This window comes from Notamacropus eugenii, chromosome 1 (assembly GCF_028372415.1).
Source record: "Notamacropus eugenii isolate mMacEug1 chromosome 1, mMacEug1.pri_v2, whole genome shotgun sequence".
NCBI classification, from domain to species: domain Eukaryota; kingdom Metazoa; phylum Chordata; class Mammalia; order Diprotodontia; family Macropodidae; genus Notamacropus; species Notamacropus eugenii.
Genome location: NC_092872.1, coordinates 62,296,532 through 62,316,600, shown reverse-complemented (window position 1 = coordinate 62,316,600; position 20,069 = coordinate 62,296,532). Strand labels below are relative to the sequence as shown.

The window sequence follows — 20,069 nt, the reverse complement described above, 5'->3', positions numbered from 1 at the left end:
TCCGAGCGGGCTTCAGGGACAGGATCTCCAGCGGCCGCACAAGTACCTCCACCCACAGGTGACGGGGGTCTGTGAGAGAGTCCCTTTGGTGGGTCGAGGGGGGAGTGGGGTGCCCCCATGGCTCGGGCCCCCTCGGGAGACAGAAGCTGAGGGGCAGCAGCAGACCAGGGCTCTCCTAGCAGGCAGGAGCCTGGATCCATTGTTGAAGGTCTGTGCATAAACTCCCTGAGGGAACTGAGCCTGAGAGGCAGCCCTGCCCTCACCTGAGCATCTGAATTTAATCTCACACTGAATAGCAGCCCTGCCCCCGCCCAAAGCCCTGAGGCTGGAAGCAGCATTTGAATCTCAGACCCCAAACACTGGCTGGGAGGATCAGGAGGTGAGGTGGGTGTGAGGAAAATATTCAGAGGTCAAGTCACTGGCTGGGAAAATGCCCAGAAAAGGGAAAAGAAATAAGACTATAGAAGGTTACTTTCTTGGTGAACAGGCATTTCCTCCCTTCCTTTCTGATGAGGAAGAGCAATGCTTACCATCAGGCAAAGACACAGAAATCAAGGCTTCTGTGTCCCAGCCCACTCAATGGGCACAGGCCATGGAAGAGCTCAAAAAGAATTTTGAAAATCAAGTTAGAGAGGTGGAGGAAAAGCTGGGAAGAGAAATGAGAGACTTGAAGTCAAAGCATGAACAGCAAATCAGCTCCCTGCTAAAGGAGACCCAAAAAAATGTTGAAGAAAATAACACCTTGAAAACTAGCCTAACTCAATTGGCAAAAGAGGTTCAAAAAGCCAATGAGGAGAAGAATGCTTTCAAAAGCAGAATTAGCCAAATGGAAAAGGAGATTCAAAAGCTCACTGAAGAAAATAGTTCTTTCAAAATTAGAATGGAACAGATGGAGGCTAATGACTTTATGAGAAACCAAGAAATCACAAAACAAAACCAAAAGAATGAAAAAATGGAAGATAATGTGAAATATCTCATTGGAAAAACAACTGACCTGGAAAATAGAGCCAGGAGAGACAATTTAAAAATTGTGGGCCTACCTGAAAGCCAGGATCAGAAAAAGAGCCTAGACATCATCTTTCATGAAATTATCAATGAAAACTGCCCTGAGATTCTAGAACCAGAGGGCAAAATAAATATTCAAGGAATCCACAGAACACCGCATGAAAGAGATCCAAAAAGAGAAACTCCTAGGAACATTGTGGCCAAATTCCAGAACTCCCAGGTGAAAGAGAAAATATTGCAAGCAGCTAGAAAGAAACAATTCAAGTATTGTGGAAATACAATCAGGATAACACAAGATCTAGCAGCTTCTACATTAAGGGATCGAAGGGCATGGAATAGGATATTCCAGAAGTCAAAGGAACTAGGACTAAAACCAAGAATCACCTACCCAGCAAAACTGAGTATAATACTTCAGGGGAAAAATTGGTCTTTCAATGAAATAGAGGATTTTCAAGCATTCTTGATGAAAAGACCAGAGCTGAAAAGAAAATTTGACTTTCTAACACAAGAATGAAGAGAACCATGAAAAGGTGAACAGCAAAGAGAAGTCATAAGGGACTTACTAAAGTTGAACTGTTTACATTCCTACATGGAAAGACAATATTTGTAACTCTTGAAACATTTCAGTATCTGGGTACTGGGTGGGATTACACACACACACATGCACACACGCACACACACATAGAGACAGAGTGCACAGAGTGAATTGAAGAGGATGGGATCATATCTTAAAAAAAAATGAAATCAAGCAGTGAGAGAGAAAGATATTGGGAGGAGAAAGGGAGAATTGAATGGGGCAAATTATCTCTCATAAAAGAGGCAAGCAAAAGACTCATTAGTGGAGGGATAAAGAGGGGAGGTGAGAGAAAAACATGAAGTCTACTCTCATCACATTCCACTAAAGGAAAGAATAAAATGCCTACTCATTTTGGTATGAAAACCTATCTTACAATACAGGAAAGTGGAGGATAAGGGGATAAGCAGAGTGGGGGGGGATGATAGAAGGGAGGGCATGGGGAGGAGAGTGCAATTTGAGGTCAACACTCATGGGGAGGGATAGGATCAAAAGAGAATAGAAGTAATGGGGGACAGGATAGGATGGAGGGAAATATAGTTAGTCCTATACAACACAACTATTATGGAAGTCATTTACAAAACTACACAGATTTGGCCTATATTGAATTGCTTGCCTTCCAAAGGGAAGGGGTGGAGAGGGAGGGAGCTAAAGAAGTTGGAACTCAAAGTGTTAGGACCAGCTGTAATGTTCTTACCACTAGGAAATAAGAAATACAGGTAAAGGGGTATAGAAAGCTATCTGGCCCTACAGGACAAAAGAGAAGACAGAGACAAGGGCAGAGAGGGATGATAGAAGAGAGAGCAGATTGGTCATAGGGGCAGTTAGAATGCTTGGCGTTTGGGGGGGGAGGGGAGAAAAGGGGAAAAATTTGAAACCCAAAATTTTGTGAAAATGAATCTTAAAAGCTAAATTAAAAAAAAAAAAATGAAATAAGATACGGGACAGAGGAGGGAGTGTATTCCAAACATGAGAGATCATGAAGGGGAAGTAACACAGAAGTCTGAAAAGATGGAGTCAGATTTTGAGGGAGTTTAAAAAGCAAACATAAAACATTGCATTTGATTCTAGCAGTCATAGGGAGAAACTAGTTTATTGAACAGAAGAATGACATCTTCAGACTTAGGCTTTGATAATATCAGTTTAGCAACTGATGTCGAGGATGAACTGAAATGTGGAAAGACTTGAGGCAATATAACAATTTATGAGATTATTGTAATAGTCCAAGCTAGAGGCAATAAGAGTTTTAACCAGGGTGGTGGGCATATGAGTAGAGAGTAGGAGGGGATAAGAAAGGTGTTGTGGAGGTAGAATCAATGAGCCTTAGCAGATGTTCAGATTTGGAATGAAGAAAAAGAAAGCTCTAAGGAGATGCATCTGTGTGCAAATCAAATTATCTAGACACTGGTCCCAATGTTCTCCTCACTTTGCAGGTTTATCTGGAAGTACTCTTTCTATCTCTGGATTTAGACATAGAAGGGAACAGCCTCTTAATTTAAAATTGTAAGATGAGGAAATGAAAACTCAAAGAGAGCAAATAACCTGACCTGGATTACATATATAATACACAACAGCTTCAGGATCCAAATTCCAATCCTCTGACTTCAAATTCAATGCTTTCCCCATTTCTACTTTCCCATTTTGTCTGCTATAGTCACACACTCATGAGTTAGAGACCACCACAGTATTGTCAGGGGTGGGGTTGCTGCTAAGTGGTCCCATGGAGAGAGTACTGAGTCTGGAGTCAGGAAGATCAGAGTTCAAATTTGACCTCAGACACTTGCTAGCTGTGTGACCCTGAGAAAGTCATGTAATGCCTGCCTGTGTAAAACTGGAGATGGAAATGGCAAACCACTCTGGTATATTTTCCAAGAAAATCCAATGGATATTTGATCCATGGGGTAATGAAGAGTTGTACATAACTAAACAACTGAACAATAACACTATTCAGAGTTGTTATGACATGATAAAAAGACCTATTCTTGCTCAAAGCAGGCAAATGGGATTTTATTAAAGGAACATGGAAGTCACAAATACATACATATCCAAGAAGATACTTCTTTAATAATATAGGTCCTATCCTACTTTTTAGGGCTTTAAGAAGCCTTAAATAATCTTTAAGAGTACTAGCTCTTCTATTAGTCAAGTAAGTGGGATAAACTACATTTCCAGATACAGGACTGTCCTAGTAGCCAGGTATGAAGAGATGGAAATGTTTTTAAAATAAATGATCAAGGAGTATATGTCTCTTCACTTTGGGTTGAATGGAGAATAATTTTCCAAGAAAGAATTACTTATGTCAAAAGCAGAAAGATACAAGAACTCCTTTATCTTTATCTCCACAGTTAAAACTCCCCTTCAGGTGTCATCCAGTGGCACTTCCCTTTAGTATATGGGTTCTATCACCTAGATTTTGATCTTTGGGTCTGAGGTTCTTCTGGCTCAATCATCATAATTATATAATTCACCCAAACCTAGATGAGATCTCCATCTCTAATATCCAAAAGGGCAAGATCCTCAAGTCCAGGGTTTTTGATCCAAGTCTAGACCATACCCCACTATATCAAGAGTTAAGCCATGCAAGTGAGAATTGATAAATAAGCCCGTTATATCAACCTGTAAAGATTTTTTTTGAATCTCAGTTTTGTAAATCAATATATTAGCTCTCCCTCACAACCATATGTAATGCACAAATAGAATAAATGCTAAAGTCATTGATAAAAAGGCTAAGGAGAATGTAAGAAAGAGAGTTCAGGGAAAAATTGAGACCTATTTTTATGACTGTTTGGCATGAATCTGGTAGTCATCACTCATTGGTCCAGTAATTCTATCAGCAGAAATCAAAGTCAATCTGAACATATTATCATACATCTCTCATTTTCACCACAAGAAAATTATTGGTCCGTCTCACTCATGATCAGAAATGCCAAAATGCTAATCTAGACTAGGAAGAGGACTCATGCCACAGCAAATATTAGTGTGCATGTTCACTATAGATAAGAATTTGTCAAGGGACCCATATGTGGAGAAGATGACAATTCTAATTTAGAATTCCAACTGCCTCTTATTAGACAGCTAAGTAGAATTTATTAAATGCCTTCTTTGTACCAGAAACTATGCCAAGCACTGAGGATACAAAGAAAGGCAAAAAATAACCTCTGTTATCACAAAGTTCACAGTCTGATGTGGTAATGGCATGCAAACAAGAATGTGCAGAGAAGATATATGCAAGATAAATTGGTGATAGTCGCAGAGAAAATTGTAGTTAGAACAGAGGGAGAGAGAGGGTGCAGGCAAGCAGACAACTAGAATTGGGAGTGTTTGTTGGAAGGCCCCAGCAGTGGGGTAAGGCTTGGGAATGGAGGTGTCACCTAGAGTAATAATGTGTATTAACTTCCTTGTTGCTATGATGGATTTGTTTTTCTGATGTTGGGTTAAGTTTTCTGGTGTCTGAAGAAATGTTTTCTCTGCCTTCTTTATGGAGAGTCTATTATATTCTGTGATTTGAAACTACACTGACATAATCGTAGTCACTGTCGGTGCTGTGAATATTGCCTTGGTGATACAGCATGTCAATGTTTCTCCTCATGGCTCAGGCTAAAACAAATTCCTAGATTCAGCATTTCTAGGTCAAATTGATATGGGGTATCTAACCCTATCTGTGTACTTCTTTAATCTGAGCTGGAGCTTAGCCAATTTCCTATTCTCCCTGAAAGTGTGACAAACTTAGATACAAGGGTTCAGGAGAATCTGCAGAGGCAGTTCTTACTTCTCTATTCTATCTAGTTTTGCTGAAGACTTCCATAATACTCAGGTTGTGAAAAACGAATTATATTTCCCTCCATCCTATCCTGCCCCCCATTTATTCTATTCTCTCTTTTTGATCTTATCCCTCCCTAAAAGTGTTTACTTCTAATTACTCTCTCCTCCCATTTGCCCTCCCTTCTATCACTCATGCCACACCCCATTTATCCTCTTCTCCCCCACTCTCCTATTGTGTAAGACAGATTTTCATTCCAAATTGAGTGTGTATGCTATTCTTCCCTTAAGTCAAATGTGATGAGAGTAAGCTTCGCTTTTTCTCTCTCACCTTCTCCCTTTCCCCTCCATTGAAAAAGCTTTTTCTTGCCTCTTTGATGAGAGATAATTTGCTCCATTCTATTTCTCCCTTTCTCCTCCCAATATATTCTTCTCTCACCCCTCAATTTTATTTTTTTAAGGTATTATTCCTATTCAACTAACCCTGTGCCCTCTGTCTATATGTATATAATCCCTCCAACTATTCAAATACTGAGAGAAGTCTCAGGAGTTACAAATATTATCTTTCCATGTAGGAATGCAAACAGTTCAACTTTAGTAAATCCCTTATGATTTCTCTTTTCTGTTTACTTTTTCATGCTTCTCTTGATTCTTAAGTTTGAAAGTCAAATTTTCTATTCAGTTTCTATTTCCTATTCATCAGGAATGCTTGAGAGTCATCTATATTATTGAATGACCATTTTTTCCCTTGAAGTATTATATTCAGTTTTGCTGGGTGGGTGATTCTTGGTTTTAATCCTAGTACCTTTGACTTCTGGAATATCATATTCTAAGTTTTTCAGTCCCTTAATGTAGAAGCTGCTAGATTTTGTGATATCCTGATTGTATTTCCACAATACCAGAGTTGTTTCTTCCTAGCTGGTTGTAATATTTTCTCCTTGTCATGAAAACTCTGGAATTTGGCTACAATATTCCTGGGAGTTTTCTTTTTGGACCTCTTTCAGGAGATTATTGGTAGATTATTTCAATAGTTATTTTACCCTCTGGTTCTAGAATATCAGGGCAGTTTTCCTTGATAATTTCATGAAAGATGATGTCTAGGCTCTTTTCTTGATCATGGCTTTCAGGTAGTCCCATAATATTTAAATTGTCTCTCCTGAATCTATTTTATAGATCAGTTATTTTTTCAATGTCTTATATTTTTTCATTCTTTGGTTTTGTTTTGCAATTTCTTGGTATCTCATAAAGTCATTAGCTTCCATCTGTTCCATTCTAATTTTTAAAGAACCATTTTCTTCAGTGAGCTTTTGAACCTCCTTTTCCATGTGGCTAATTCTGCTTTTTAAAGCACTCTTCTTCTTATTGGATTTTTGGACCTCTTTTGCCATTTGGGTTAGTCTGTTTTTAAAGGTGTTATTTTCTTCACCATTTTTTGTGTCTCCTTTAGCAAGCCATTGACTTGCTTTTTATGATTATCTTGCATCGCTCTCATTTCGCCACTCAATTTTTGCTCCACCTCTCTTACTTGATTTTCAAAATCCTTTTTGAACTCTTCCATGACCTGAGACCATTGCCGATTTTTATGGAGGTTTTGGATGTAGAAGCCTTGATTCTAGGTCTTCCTTTGATGGTATGCTTTGTTCTTCCTCATCTGAAAGAATGGAAGAAAATACTTGTTCACCAAGAAAGTAACCTTCTATAGTCTTATTTTTCCCCCTTTTGGGGAATTTTCCCAGCCAGTTACTTGACTTTTGAGTCCTTTGTCAAATGGAGGGTATACTCTAGGGACCTGTAAGTTCTCAGCTCCTCCAAGGTGGCACCATCAAGGGAGAGAAATTTACTTCTCTCCGAGCCTGCACCCTGGTCTTAGAGCAACTACAAGTTTTTCTGCCCAGGATCTATAAGTAGGACTCCTTTTCCAGAGCCTCCACCAGCTCTACCATGTAAGTGCTCCTTTTCACCCAAGGACAACCTCTTAGGGCTGAGATCCAAATTAGCCTCTCAGTTCCTCCAGGGTCTTTAGGCTGAGGGCTCCAAGAATGGACACTGATGCTGCAGCAGTGGCTGCCACGGTGGGGTTGGGACCAGAACCCGCTCCCTTCTCATCCAAATAAAAGAGCTTTCTCACTGACCTTTGAAACTGTCTTTGGCATTTGTGGGTTGAGAAATCTGGGAACCACAGCTGTTGCCTGAGATTCCACATTCTAAAGTCTGCTCTAGTTCTGTCTGTGCCATGCCATGGAGCCAAGATTGCGCTCAGCTCCACTCTGAGCCTTGTATGATAGGCCTTTCCTATCAGCCTTCCAGAATGTCTTGGACTGGAGATCTCTTTCATTCTGTCATTTTGTGTTTTCTGCTACTCTAGAATTTGTTTAGAGTTATTTTTACAGGTATTTTATGGGCTGTGGGGGAGGGCTAGAACAGATCTGTCCTTCTACTCTGCCATCTTGGCTCTGGCCTCCACTATAATATTTCTATGGGAAATTGCTAAAGGGGTATCATAGTATGCATCTGCATTTCTGATCATTATGTCAGTCATCATTATCTCCTCCTTTAACTTTCTCAACAGTCCCTAAGTGAATACCAGGGTCTATCTCCACTAGGCCACACAGAATCAGTACCATATTGCTCATTACATCCATATGCTGCTAAAGCTAAAAGATTGGTTGTATTGTTACCTCCTTGCATATGGTAATCTCTTAAAGCTTGCTGTACAAAAGAATTCTTATATGAATTTCAAGCAATCCATACCATCTATAGATACTCCTCTTGCCCCTTCATCACTAATTCTTATCATCCAAGATATTAATGATTCTCCCATCCTTTGGGGAGACTGACTCAAAATATCTGTGACTTCTTGCTAAGTAAAATTCTCCATTATCTCCCTAAACACTGTGTTGACCCCCTGGTTCTCCTGCTTTCATCTTAGTATTGGGCATGCTTCTGCCTGAGAAGCTCCTACTCTAGCATTGTTTCATTTTCCTTCTCTGACTTTTGCTACATTTTCCTCCAACACACTCTCCTGGCAGTCACTGTGACAATTAGGCTCCGCCTGTACAAAGGCTATCTACAGATGCCTTTTGCCAGTTTTTTGCTTCTTCTTCTGAGCTAAATGAACAGTTTTGTTTTCTACCACCTGGACCCTCCAGCTTGCTCTTTTAAAGGAGAGCCCAAACACTGAGAATTCCCATCCACTTTTGAAACCTTCAGCCTAAAGACCACCAGGGAATTGAGCAGCTGATGTGGGTCTTAGTCCTGAATGATGGTCCTGGGGTGAGAAGGAGTGCTGGTATGCTGGAGCTGGTGGTGACTGTGGAGAGGAAATACTACTCTCAGTTTCAGAGCAGAAAAGAGTTCTTGCAGTTGCTCACAGACTAGAGTGCTGGCCAGGAGAGGAGTAAGCTCCTCTCCCTTGATTGCATCACCTTGGAGAAACTGAGAACTTACAGGTCCCTAGAGATATCTCAAGGAACAACTGCATAAAACCTCTGAAGCCTGGGATAGTATACCCCCCATTTGACAAAGGACTCAAAAGTCAAGTAATTGGCTGGGGAAATGCCCCAAAAGAGGAAAAATAAAACTATAGAAAGTTACTTTCTTGGTGAAAAGATATTTTCATCCATCCTTTAGGATGAGGAAGATCAAAGCATACCATCACAGGAAAACAGCAAGGCCAAGGCTTTTGCATCCAAAACCTCCAAAAAAATATGCAATGATCTCAGGCCATGGAAAAGTTCAAAAAATATTTTGCAAATCAGGCAATAGAGGTGAAGAAAAAAACTGGGGAAAGAAATTAAAGTAATGCAAGAAAATCATGAAAAGTGAGCCAACAGCTTGCTAAAGGAAACCCAAAAAAATGCTGAAGAAGATGACACCTTTAAAAATAGATTAACTCAAATGGCAAAAAAGCCCCCAAAAAGCCAATGAGGAGAAAAATGCTTTAAAAAGCAGAATTAGCCAAATGGAAAAGGAGGGCCAAAAGCTCGCTAAAGAAAATAGTTCTTTAAAAATAAGAATGGAGCAGATGGAAACTAATGACTTTATGAGAAACCAAGAAATTATAAAATAAAAGCAAAAGAATGAAAAAAAATTGTTAACCCCAAGTTAGCATAAGCAGCAGAAATTGATCCATACTTTGTTGCATCTCATCTTCAGACGCTGCAGAGTGCACAATCATCCACAAACAGAATATCATGCATCAACTTTCCCTTCACTTTGATCTTGGCTTGCAGCCTTTTCAAGTTGAAGAATTTGCCATAAGTGCAATAGCTGACCTTGATGCCATGTTCATCTTCACTGAAAGCATTTGACAACATAACTGAAAACATCCTGCTAAAAAACATGGGCCATATCCTGGAAAACCATTTCAGCAGACGGGCTAAACCAGGTTGAGGGTAACCAAGGGGTCTCAAACGCACTGGTGAGTTAGGGGTTTATCTACCCTAAGTATGTGAAGACTTCCCCTGGTGGAATGGGTGGATGGGAGCAACTTGTTCCAATGGCCATGAAGGCAGCTGAAGCAGGTGCAGTGGAGCACTTAGAGCTTGGTTAGACATTGAAGATGCCAAGGTTAAGAAATGCATGTTGAGCCATCACCAGTTGTCTTGATTCTGTCCTGCCACTAGACTGTGATGACTTTGGAAGAGAGAGTAAGGCCAATGACTTTGTGCAACTCTGCCTCACCTAAATCCAATTTACGCATGAATCAAAAGACATCACCCATACCGTTTTACCATTATACCTGCCTCAAAGTCCTGTGGCAATAGGCAAGTGATGAATCAGCAGGAACGGATACACTGGGAACTGTAGTCACAATCCTGAACACAGGTGGACCAGGCCATAGGGTCTTTTCTAACTAGAGGCAGGAGTGGGATTCAGCAACTCCTTAGGAGAGCACTTCTCAGCTACTGGTGTGTGGAAGGGACTTGAAAAGGTGTCCTAAAAATTTTCTGCTTATCTAACACTGGCCTGATTACCACAGCATTGGGGAATCCCATTCTGTGATTGAAACACACACACAAAAATGTATAAAACATCTGCAAAGACAATTCTGCCCATCACTGGCACATAGAATGTGCACACACTTACAGACAACACAAAATCCAGTAGATCTGAAAGATAAACAGCTCTTGTTGCAAGAGAACTCAGCAGATGTTGCATCCAAATAGCAACCCTGAGTGAAACAAAGCTGCCAAATGAGGGCCAGCTTACTGAAGTTAGAGCTAGATACACAGTTTTCTGGAATGGTAGCAGTGAAGAGGAGTACCATGAAGCTGGTGAAGGTTTTGCAATCAAAACTAATTTAGTCAACAAATTTATGTGTCTGCCAAAAGGAGTGAATGACGGGCTCATGACAATGAGATTGCAACTTGCAGGAAAATGTTATGCCATCATCATCAGTGCCTATGCTCCCACCATGATAAGCCCTGATGAGGTCAACGAAAAATTTTATGAAGACCTGGAGACTCTTATCATCAACGTGCCAAAAGAAGACAAGCTTATAATTCTGGGTGACTTTAATGCTAGAGTAGACTCAGACTATCAGACTTGGTAGGGAGTCGTAGGGAGAAATGAAATTGGAAACAGCAATAGCAATGGTGACTTACTACTGATGACTTGTGCATCTCATGACCTTCTCATCACCAGCACTGTCCTGTTTACCTAAACACAATAAAACTTCATATATGCACCCTCGCAGCAAACATTGGCATTTAATAGATTGTGTGATTGTAAGGAAAAGAGACAGACAGAATGTGAAGGTGACAAAGGCATTGTGTGATGCTGAGTGCTGGACTGATCATAGACTTATCCTTTCCAAGCTAAATATTTGCATCTAGAAATGGCAGATAAGTGAAAATATTCAGTCAGAAGATGCAGAGTCTTATGAGAGGAAGATCAAGGAGGCCCTTGTCATTGGATTGCAGAGTATATGGAGGAGGAATGAGGTGAAAGACCTGAAGGGTAGGAAGGAGTCAGGTTATGAAAGACTTTAAAAGACAAACAGAATTTAAAATTTGATCCTGAAAGCAATAAGGATATACTAGAGTTTACTGTATAGGAAAATGATATGATCAGATCTATGTTTTTGGAAAATCACTTTGATCACTGAGTGGAAGATTGACTGGAGTGGGGAGAGAATCAAGGTAGGAAGACCAGCCTGCAAATTAGTGCTATAGTTCAGTTTTGTGGTCATGAATGAGGGGATCAGACCCTGGAAACCCCCTTAAATTTTCCTTGAATTTTCGTTCTTGATCAAGTCTCTGGTGTTTGCCTGAGACTATAATCCTCTCAACTGGCCTTTCATCTTTGACACCTAATCTCCCAGTTCTCTGTTACTCCTATCCTAGCACAGCCCTTCATTGTCTCTTACCTCCAGATCACCTTTGGCTACTTCCCACCCTTGATCCTATCTAGACACCACTCTCTTGGTCCAGGCATTCAAGTGCCCCAATCACCCCAAACTACCGGCCACTCCCATCATGATCCTCCCTAGAGCCTTCCTCCAACCTCCCCAGCCTAGACCAGTCCCATTCAGATCCTTCCTAGACCCCACCTCAACTCCCCCAGACTACTTGGCCACTCCTAGATCCTTCTCACAATTTTTTGTATTTAAGATCCATCTTAAGTGCTCAGATTCAATCTGGCCGCTTGAGTTAGCTATACAAATACATTTCTTAAGAGTCTGACCAATATGATAGAACTTTAATTAACCTTGTTTTTCTTTAACTGAAAGAAGGCTTGGGTCAAATTCATTTGGGCAAGACCCATGTGTTGCTCATTTTGGGGTCCTAGCATCCCTAAATCTCAACAATGAAGACCAGGTGGTGGATGTGTCAGAGAAAAAGTGGGATTCACTTTCCAGAAAAGTTAAATAAATGTGGGGAATTGGGCTGAGTCACACAGATAATTGTATCAATCCCTTGCTGTTTGATTTGGCAAAATGAAACCTGAGGGTCTTTTTATTTTACATACTATTTAATGTGGCATCAATTAAAACAGCATGATAATTTTGTGTAATTAGACTTATGACTTATTATCTATAAAGCATCCTAAACTTGTTATCTTACACATAGTTCCTACATACAACTTTAAATTACTTTAGGGAATACATAGAGTCCCTGAGGAACACTGGAGTTCATGGCAGTGGAATGAGGAGGGGAATTAAGTTGACATCTAAAGCCAATGGCATCTGAAACCTTTAGAACTTTCCAGGGTCAGCAGACTGAAGCAAACGCTTGGGGTATATGGAAAAAATAATGCTGCTCTCTTCACTAATTAATGTCATGGCATTGGGGGGCAAGACAAAACATTCTATTAAGTCTGGCAATATCTGAAATATTTCTAAATTTAAAGTAGAAGACTTTGTCCTGTGACTTATATTAAGTATGCTCTAAGAAGAAAGATGGTTATATAAATAAATTTTATTAAAATAATTTTCATCCATATTGAAGCCTGGGGAAAATGGAGATGGAGAGAAATGCCTGTGGTGTTTTCTCAAACCACCAAAGTGTTATTGGAAATGTGTTTAAAATAATTTCTTTGTCCAGAAAGGTGGAATAACCAGCTAAGTCACTTGGCATGAACAGAAGAGGAGCTCTGGATCTTACACTGGGAGGTAAATAAAAATTGTTGTCTGTAGAATATGGTAGAAAGAATAAAGCTTTGATAGAACAGTTAAGGGTAAAAACCAGATTACAAGGAACTACAGGGTAACTGAATGATGAGTAAATTGAAGATAACTCATCTAGAAGTTTAGCAATAAAGGAAAAGAGACAGAGGGATGGTAGCATGAGCAGCAGAGAAATCTTCTTTTATAAAAAGGAAGACCTTCAAGACACAATGCCTTCCATATCCAGAGAAAGAACTATGGAATTCAATTGTAGAATGTAGCAGATCATTTGTGTGTGTGTGTGTGTGTGTGTGTGTGTGTGTGTGTGTATTGCATGTTGGTTTGTTAGATGATTTCTCTCATTCATTTTAATTCCTCAACACAGCATGACTGTAGTGAAAATATATTAAATAAGAATGTACGTGTAGAACCTATACAAAATTGTATGCTGTCTCGGGGAAGGAGAGGGGAGGGAGGGAAAATAATAATCTAAGTTATATGGTAGTGATTGTAGAACACTGAAAATAAATAAAATTAATTAATAAAAAAAAAGGAAGACCTGAATAGATGTGTAGAGAGGAAAGAGTCTGTGCAGAAAGAGTAATCAAAAGTCATGGGAATAATTACTGGAATCAAGTTCTGGAAAAGGACTGGGTCAAGAATAGTGATAGAAAAGTAAGTTTTATCAAGGAGTAGGGTGCCTCTCCCTCAAAAATATAGACATAAAAAGAAATTATATAGAGAAATTTTGAGGACAGCAGAAAAATTTAGGAAGCTCTAGTAGGAAGGTCTAAGATCAGAAATAGAAATGACCTTATTTGAACCAATTTTATGTAATTAATTTCAGTAAAAAATTAGTGCTGTTAATTTTATTTAGGTATTTTTTTTCAGTGGCAACATGGAAATAAAAGGTGTTTAATTTAGATCTCCTATATTGCCATTTTACAAGGAAAGTTGAAGTGTAAAAGCCCTGGATTGGTGTGAATGAATGAATTAAAGTAAAAATCAATTAATATATCTTTTCCTTGTGCTAGAAGGCTGTAGCCAAAAACCTGTGTTTGGTTTTGATAATGCCTACTGGTCTAAGACAGCTTACTTACTACTCTCTGAGTTACATAGAATTTGTAGGGGAAGAAGATGGTTTGGGGAGTGTCAGTCAAGATGTGAGAAAATGTCAGTGTGAGAAAATTCCATCATATAAATACTCTACAGGAATGCAGATTGGCCAATCATCTGCCATAAGCTTAGAAGGTTTCCTTGAGTCACTGAAAGGTTATGTGACCTGCCCATGGTCATATATTTAAACTCTATCAAAGGCAAGATTTAAACACATATTTCCTTCACAGAATTATAGGGAAAATTCAAATGAGATAAAAATATGAAAATATTTTGTAAACCATAGGGTGCCAGATATAGATGTGTTCAACTTTGTCAATATTTTTATTTATTCTTAGTTATGCTGCCATGTACTTGGGATAACATGTCCTGCTTTGTGACAACATTTCTTCATTTTTTTCTTTCACATACAATGTAATACAGGATGTAATATCATAGGGGAAATTATTATATGTTATTAGAGATGCAAATCATTGTTATTAAGCAATTTCAATTTGTATGAACTGTGTCCTTCCTTAAATCCTGCAGGTGACCCAGATGCAATAGCATGGACCACGAGAATTACACAACTGTGACTGAGTTTTTCCTAGTTGGGCTTTCTCATTACCCAGGTCTCCAGATGTTTCTCTGTGCTCTCTGCCTGATGATGTACCTAGTGATCTTACTGGGAAACACCATCCTCATTATCATCAGCATACTAGATCCCCACCTTCACACCCCTATGTATTTTTTCCTTGGGAACCTCTCTTTTCTAGATATCTGTTACACATCCTCCTCCATTCCTCAAATGTTGGTAAATTTTATGTCTGAAAAAAAATCCATTTCCTTCACTGGATGTGCACTACAACTGGTTATTTCTCTTGGCCTGGGCTGTACAGAGTGTGTGCTTCTGGCTGTGATGGCTTTTGACCGGTATGTTGCCATCTGCAATCCCCTAAGGTACACCATCATAATGAACAAGGGACTCTGTATCCACATGGCAATTTGGACCTGGGTGTTAGGCTTTCTGTATTCCCTGCTACTCACTCTATTGGCTATGATGAGACCTTTCTGTGACAACATCATTGACCATCTCGCCTGTGAGATCCTGGCTCTTCTCAAACTTATCTGTGGAGACATTTCCCTCAATGTATTTATCATGACAGTTGGAAATTTCATTTTCTTAGTCATCCCTTTGTTGCTCATTTTCTTCTCCTATGTCTTCATCCTCTCTGCTATCCTAAGAATCAACTCTATTGAGGGGAGGAAGAAAGCCTTTTCTACCTGCTCAGCCCATCTGACTGTGGTAATCTTATTCTATGGCTCAGCCCTTTTCATGTATATGAAGCCCCAATCAAAGGACACTAAGACTTCTGATGAACTCATTGGCCTATCTTACTGGGTAGTGACCCCAATGCTAAACCCTATCATTTATAGTCTGAGGAACAAGGAGGTAAAAGAGGGTGTTGAGAAAGTTCTTATGAAAAATCTGTATTTGAGGAAAAAGTAAAATGTTTCAAGGGTGATAGTACTTTTGTTTTTTGTCTAGGACATTGTCCTTTGTATTTTGTTTTTATTGACTAATAAATTCAATAATATTAGCAGAGTTCTATTAAAATATACATGTTATTTAGATAATTTAAAATATATTTATATATTCATTCAAATAAACATTTATTGAATACCTACAATGTATATTTCACAGAACCATAGAATATCAAGGTTCAAAGGAATCTAAAGTGACCACACAATCCATATAACTTATACCTGAAAAAGAATCTAGAGCATGCTAAATAAGTTGGTCAATCAGTCTTGGCTTAAAAATGTCCAGTGATAAGAGGTTTTCCTAGTAGTCCATCCCACTTTTGTATACTACAATTACACTGGCTATATAAGTCTATATAAATGCTAATCAATATTATGTGGTAGTGTAACAATAATATTAATAATATAAGATATTATTTAATATTAAAACTTTGGAAATAATTGAAGACAGTGCTCATGGAGAATATATGTATGTGCCTTGCAAACATTACAATGCTATATTAAAAATTATTATCATGGTTTTCTTATTCAAATTTTTTTCTTATTAAATTTTTCCTTCTCCAACCTAACTGTTCTGTTTTTTTCAAAAAAAAATAAAATCATACAGCAAGAAAAAAAGAAATTTACAAGATAAATTTATTTCAAAGGAATAGCAAGTTGTACATAAAAGATTTGCAGTTTCATTTACAATCATCTTTTTGTTACTCTATTTTGCTTTGGAAATGCTTGTCTCATTTAAAACATTAAAAATAAAATAAGTGAAAATTTTAGAAAATGATCAAGATATAATAAAACTGTTACCAGACCTTCTGTTTTATTAAACTCTCTGACTACTGGTGATAAACAGGTTCTGAGAAAACATGCAACATCTCCCTATAGTAGAATATTAGCAATTTATCCTTATTTAATTCTCTATGATTGCTAATTCATGTCTACTTTTTAATATTTCTCTTGACTTATGTTTATGCTTCAAAATTTCTATTTGGTTCTGATCTTTTCCACAGAAGTTTTTGAAAGTCCTCTATTTCATTAAAGGTTCTTTCTTTTTACTCTAGGATTATATTCAACTTTGCTAGGCAAGCTATTTTTGGTTGCAAACCTTCACCACTTCATATACGTTGCCTTCTAGAATATTACACATCTCAAGCTATGTGCTCCTTTATAGTGGGAGTTCTAAATCAGGTGTGATCTTTAATGTGGCTCTTCTGCACTTTATCTCTTTCTTTTTGGTTGCTTGAAGTATTTTTTCTTTGTCCTAGAAGATTTGGACTTTGGCCATAATGTGAGTTTTCATTTTGGAATTTCTTTCAGGAGATGACCAATGGATTCTTTTTATCTCCTCTTTGCATTTTCATTCTAAGAACTCTAGGGCATTTTCTTTTAAACTTCTTGAAATACAACGGTTAGGCCCTCTCTCCCTCTCTCCCTCCCTTGTTCCTACTCCCCTCTCTTTCTCTCTTTTTGTCGTGGTAGTTCAATGACTCTTAATGATTTCTCTTCTCTGATCTTTTTTCTAGGTCAATTGTATTTGGTATGAGGTACCTTAAATTTCCTTCTTTCTTCAGTCTTTTGACTATGTTTTCAAATTTTTGATATCTCATTGAATCATTAGCTTTTATTTGGTGCATTTAATTTTCAGGGAGTTTGTTGCTTTGACAAAATTTTCTATTTCTTACTCCAAGCTAAGAAGTACTTTTCCAATTCTTTCTTGCATAGCTCTCATTGCTATTTCCAATTTTTCTTCTATCACCCATTTTATCTATGAAAGTATTTTCTCTCTTTTTAAACCTTTGTAACATCTCTTCTAGGAATTCTGATTGAATCTGTGGCTAGTCTGTGTTTTCTTTTGGAGCTTTGCTAAGTAATATTTTGGATTTTTTTTTTTTTTGCATTTTTGTCAAATATTCTTGTCAGCATAATGACTCCCTCCTCAATATGTCCTGGATCTGTGACCAAGAAGCTGAGTGCTGTTCCACACCATGGATGAGGCCTTAGTGTCCCAGTATGGGAGTAGGACTTCTTGTATCCCATGGGTACAGCTCCAGTCTTCTTTTAGTCTCTGGGTGCTGATATAAACCTGCTCCTGTCCTTTTGGCCAGTCCCCATCCCCAGTGTACACAAACTTTTCTGTCTTCCTATGTTGACCTGGAATGGAAAAATGACTTTTTTGGGGGGATCAATGTGGTTTGTTTCCTAGATCCTTTTTGGGGGGAAGTGGAGCTCACTGTATTTTTTCCTGCTATTATATATCTTGGTTCTTCCTTTCACAACTTTCTTTTCTAGACAGTCACTAAAAATCCTTTTAATGGAAGTTTTTAGAATTTTTTCAGGTGACAAAATCAAGCTCACTGGTCTACAGTGTGAAAACATCTCTTCTTTGATGCAAATATTTTTCCTAATCAGTTGCTTCTCTCCTTATTCTAATTGTATAGATTTTGTCCTTAATACAAGTATTTCAATTTTGGATAATAGAAATGGTCTATTTTATATTTTGTCCTTTCCTTTTGAAAAATTACAGCAATACCACTGCACACCGTATAGTTGGGGCACCTAGGTGTTGCAATGTATAAAGGATTGAACCTGGAGTTAAGAAGATCTGAGTTCAAATTTAGCCTCAAACACTTCCTCTCTCTGTTACCCTGGGCAAGTCATTTAATCTCTATTTGCTTGAGTTCCTCATATGTAAATAGAGGACATAGTGGAGAATGAAATGGCAAACTATTCCAGTATTTTTGTCAAGAAAACCCCAAAATTTTTGCCAAGATTTTGTCTGTGAAGTTACATAGAGTCAGACATGACTTAATGAGTGACAACAACTAGGTAGCAGAGCAGTTCAATTAAGATCTGAAGTAAAATCCAGCATCAGACACATACTAGCTGCAAGTACTTAACCTCTATTTGTCACAGTTTCCTTATTTGTAAATTGGGGATAGTAGTAGCACCCACCTCCTAGGGTTATTGTGAGGATCAAGAGAGAGAACATTTTTAAGTACTTTGCAAACCTTAAAGTGATATATAAATGTTATTATGTATCATTTTTACGGGTACTTCGTGGAAATCATACATTCTATCTTTAAAATTATGTATGTTTAGTTTGTTATGATAATGTTAAAACAAAAATGAAAGCACAATATGACATAAGACATTAATCTTATGGTCAAGATACATACACCTGTCCTATGGATACGTAACGTGCTAAGTCCATACATTTTCTTTTATTAAGATTTTATTCTTTTATCAATTAAAACAGGTGTAAGAAGTCTACCCGTTGTAGAGGAGCTCTGAAAAATAGGTATACTAATATAGTATGAGTAGAGCTATGCATTGGTCCAGTCATTCAGGAAAATAATTTGAAATAACATTTAGAAAATAAAGGTCGACAGTCATTGGTCAAGAGTACATGCCCTTACACACACACAAACACACACACACACACACGCACACACACACCTACCTGTATACTCTAAAGGAGTCATTGACAAAACAAATGGTCACATAAACAGCAAAACTTTTACAGTTGGCCCTTTTATTGTAGAAAAGAACAAAAAACAAAGAGTCATATACTGGGAGATGACTACACAAGCTGTGATACATAAATAAAACAGAGCTCTCTCCTTTTCTTTTGTGCACTGTGGCTGCAGTACGTTCAGTATGTTCAGACTTCAGAAGAGGCTTGCCTCCAGTATCCTTCCATGAGGAAAGAATAAGATATGGCTTGACCCCAATGAGACCAATAAAAGTGCCAACACTGATTCCCATAAGAAGATCTGGAAGCTGATTAAAGATGGGCTAATCAACAAGAAGCCTGTAAAATCCACTCTCATTCTGGATGTTGGAAAAATATTATGGCTCAATGGAAGGGTAGGCACATGTGTATTGATAAGAGAAAGAGTACTGCCAATTCTGACATGCCTGAGAAGGTGAACTGGATGAGGAATAGGAGGATTTTGTGCAATCTACTCTGAAGGTATTGTGAATTCCTCCTGGGCCAGCTCCAGTAATCCTGATCTGTATTTGGGCACTAGACCCAGATGGATCTGGAGGAGAAAGTGAGGCTGGTGACTTTGCACAGCTCTCCCCCACTTAAATCCAATTCAATTACAAGTCTTATCATGTCCCTGATGTCATGATCCTCTTCAAGAATGAAGGACAAACGACAGGCAACTCCAAAGAAATCATGAATTCTAAAAGGTTGACCACCATATGTACTACAGAGTATACTTGAAGGTGAAGTGAAATGTGTTCAAGAAGGAGGAGATCCTCATGTAGCACATTCATAAATTGAAGGCAAACAAGGCCCAGAAGAAGCTCCTGGTTGACCAGGCTGAAACTCACCCATCCAAGACTAAGGAAGCAAGACTTTGTCTGAGGAAGAGAAGACCAAGAAATGATTCTTCGCTATCTCCTCTGTACATAGTACCCTCTATATGTTTAATAGAATAAAACTTGGCAGAGTTTTACCATACTATATAGAGTATTACC

At 38.4% G+C, this 20,069-nt stretch overlaps 1 protein-coding gene and 1 pseudogene across 1 annotated transcript; both read left to right on the top strand.

Annotated features, from left to right (window-relative positions):
• The first annotated feature begins 14,610 nt into the window (after positions 1–14,610).
• LOC140522965 (olfactory receptor 13D1-like) lies at positions 14,611–15,552 on the top strand. Its single transcript, XM_072638100.1, has one exon. It carries the CDS (start codon positions 14,611–14,613, stop codon positions 15,550–15,552), a length of 942 nt encoding a protein of 313 aa, XP_072494201.1.
• Positions 15,553–19,238: 3,686 nt separating this feature from the next.
• Positions 19,239–20,030, top strand: LOC140502592 (large ribosomal subunit protein eL19-like; annotated as a pseudogene).
• The last annotated feature ends 39 nt before the right edge of the window (positions 20,031–20,069 follow it).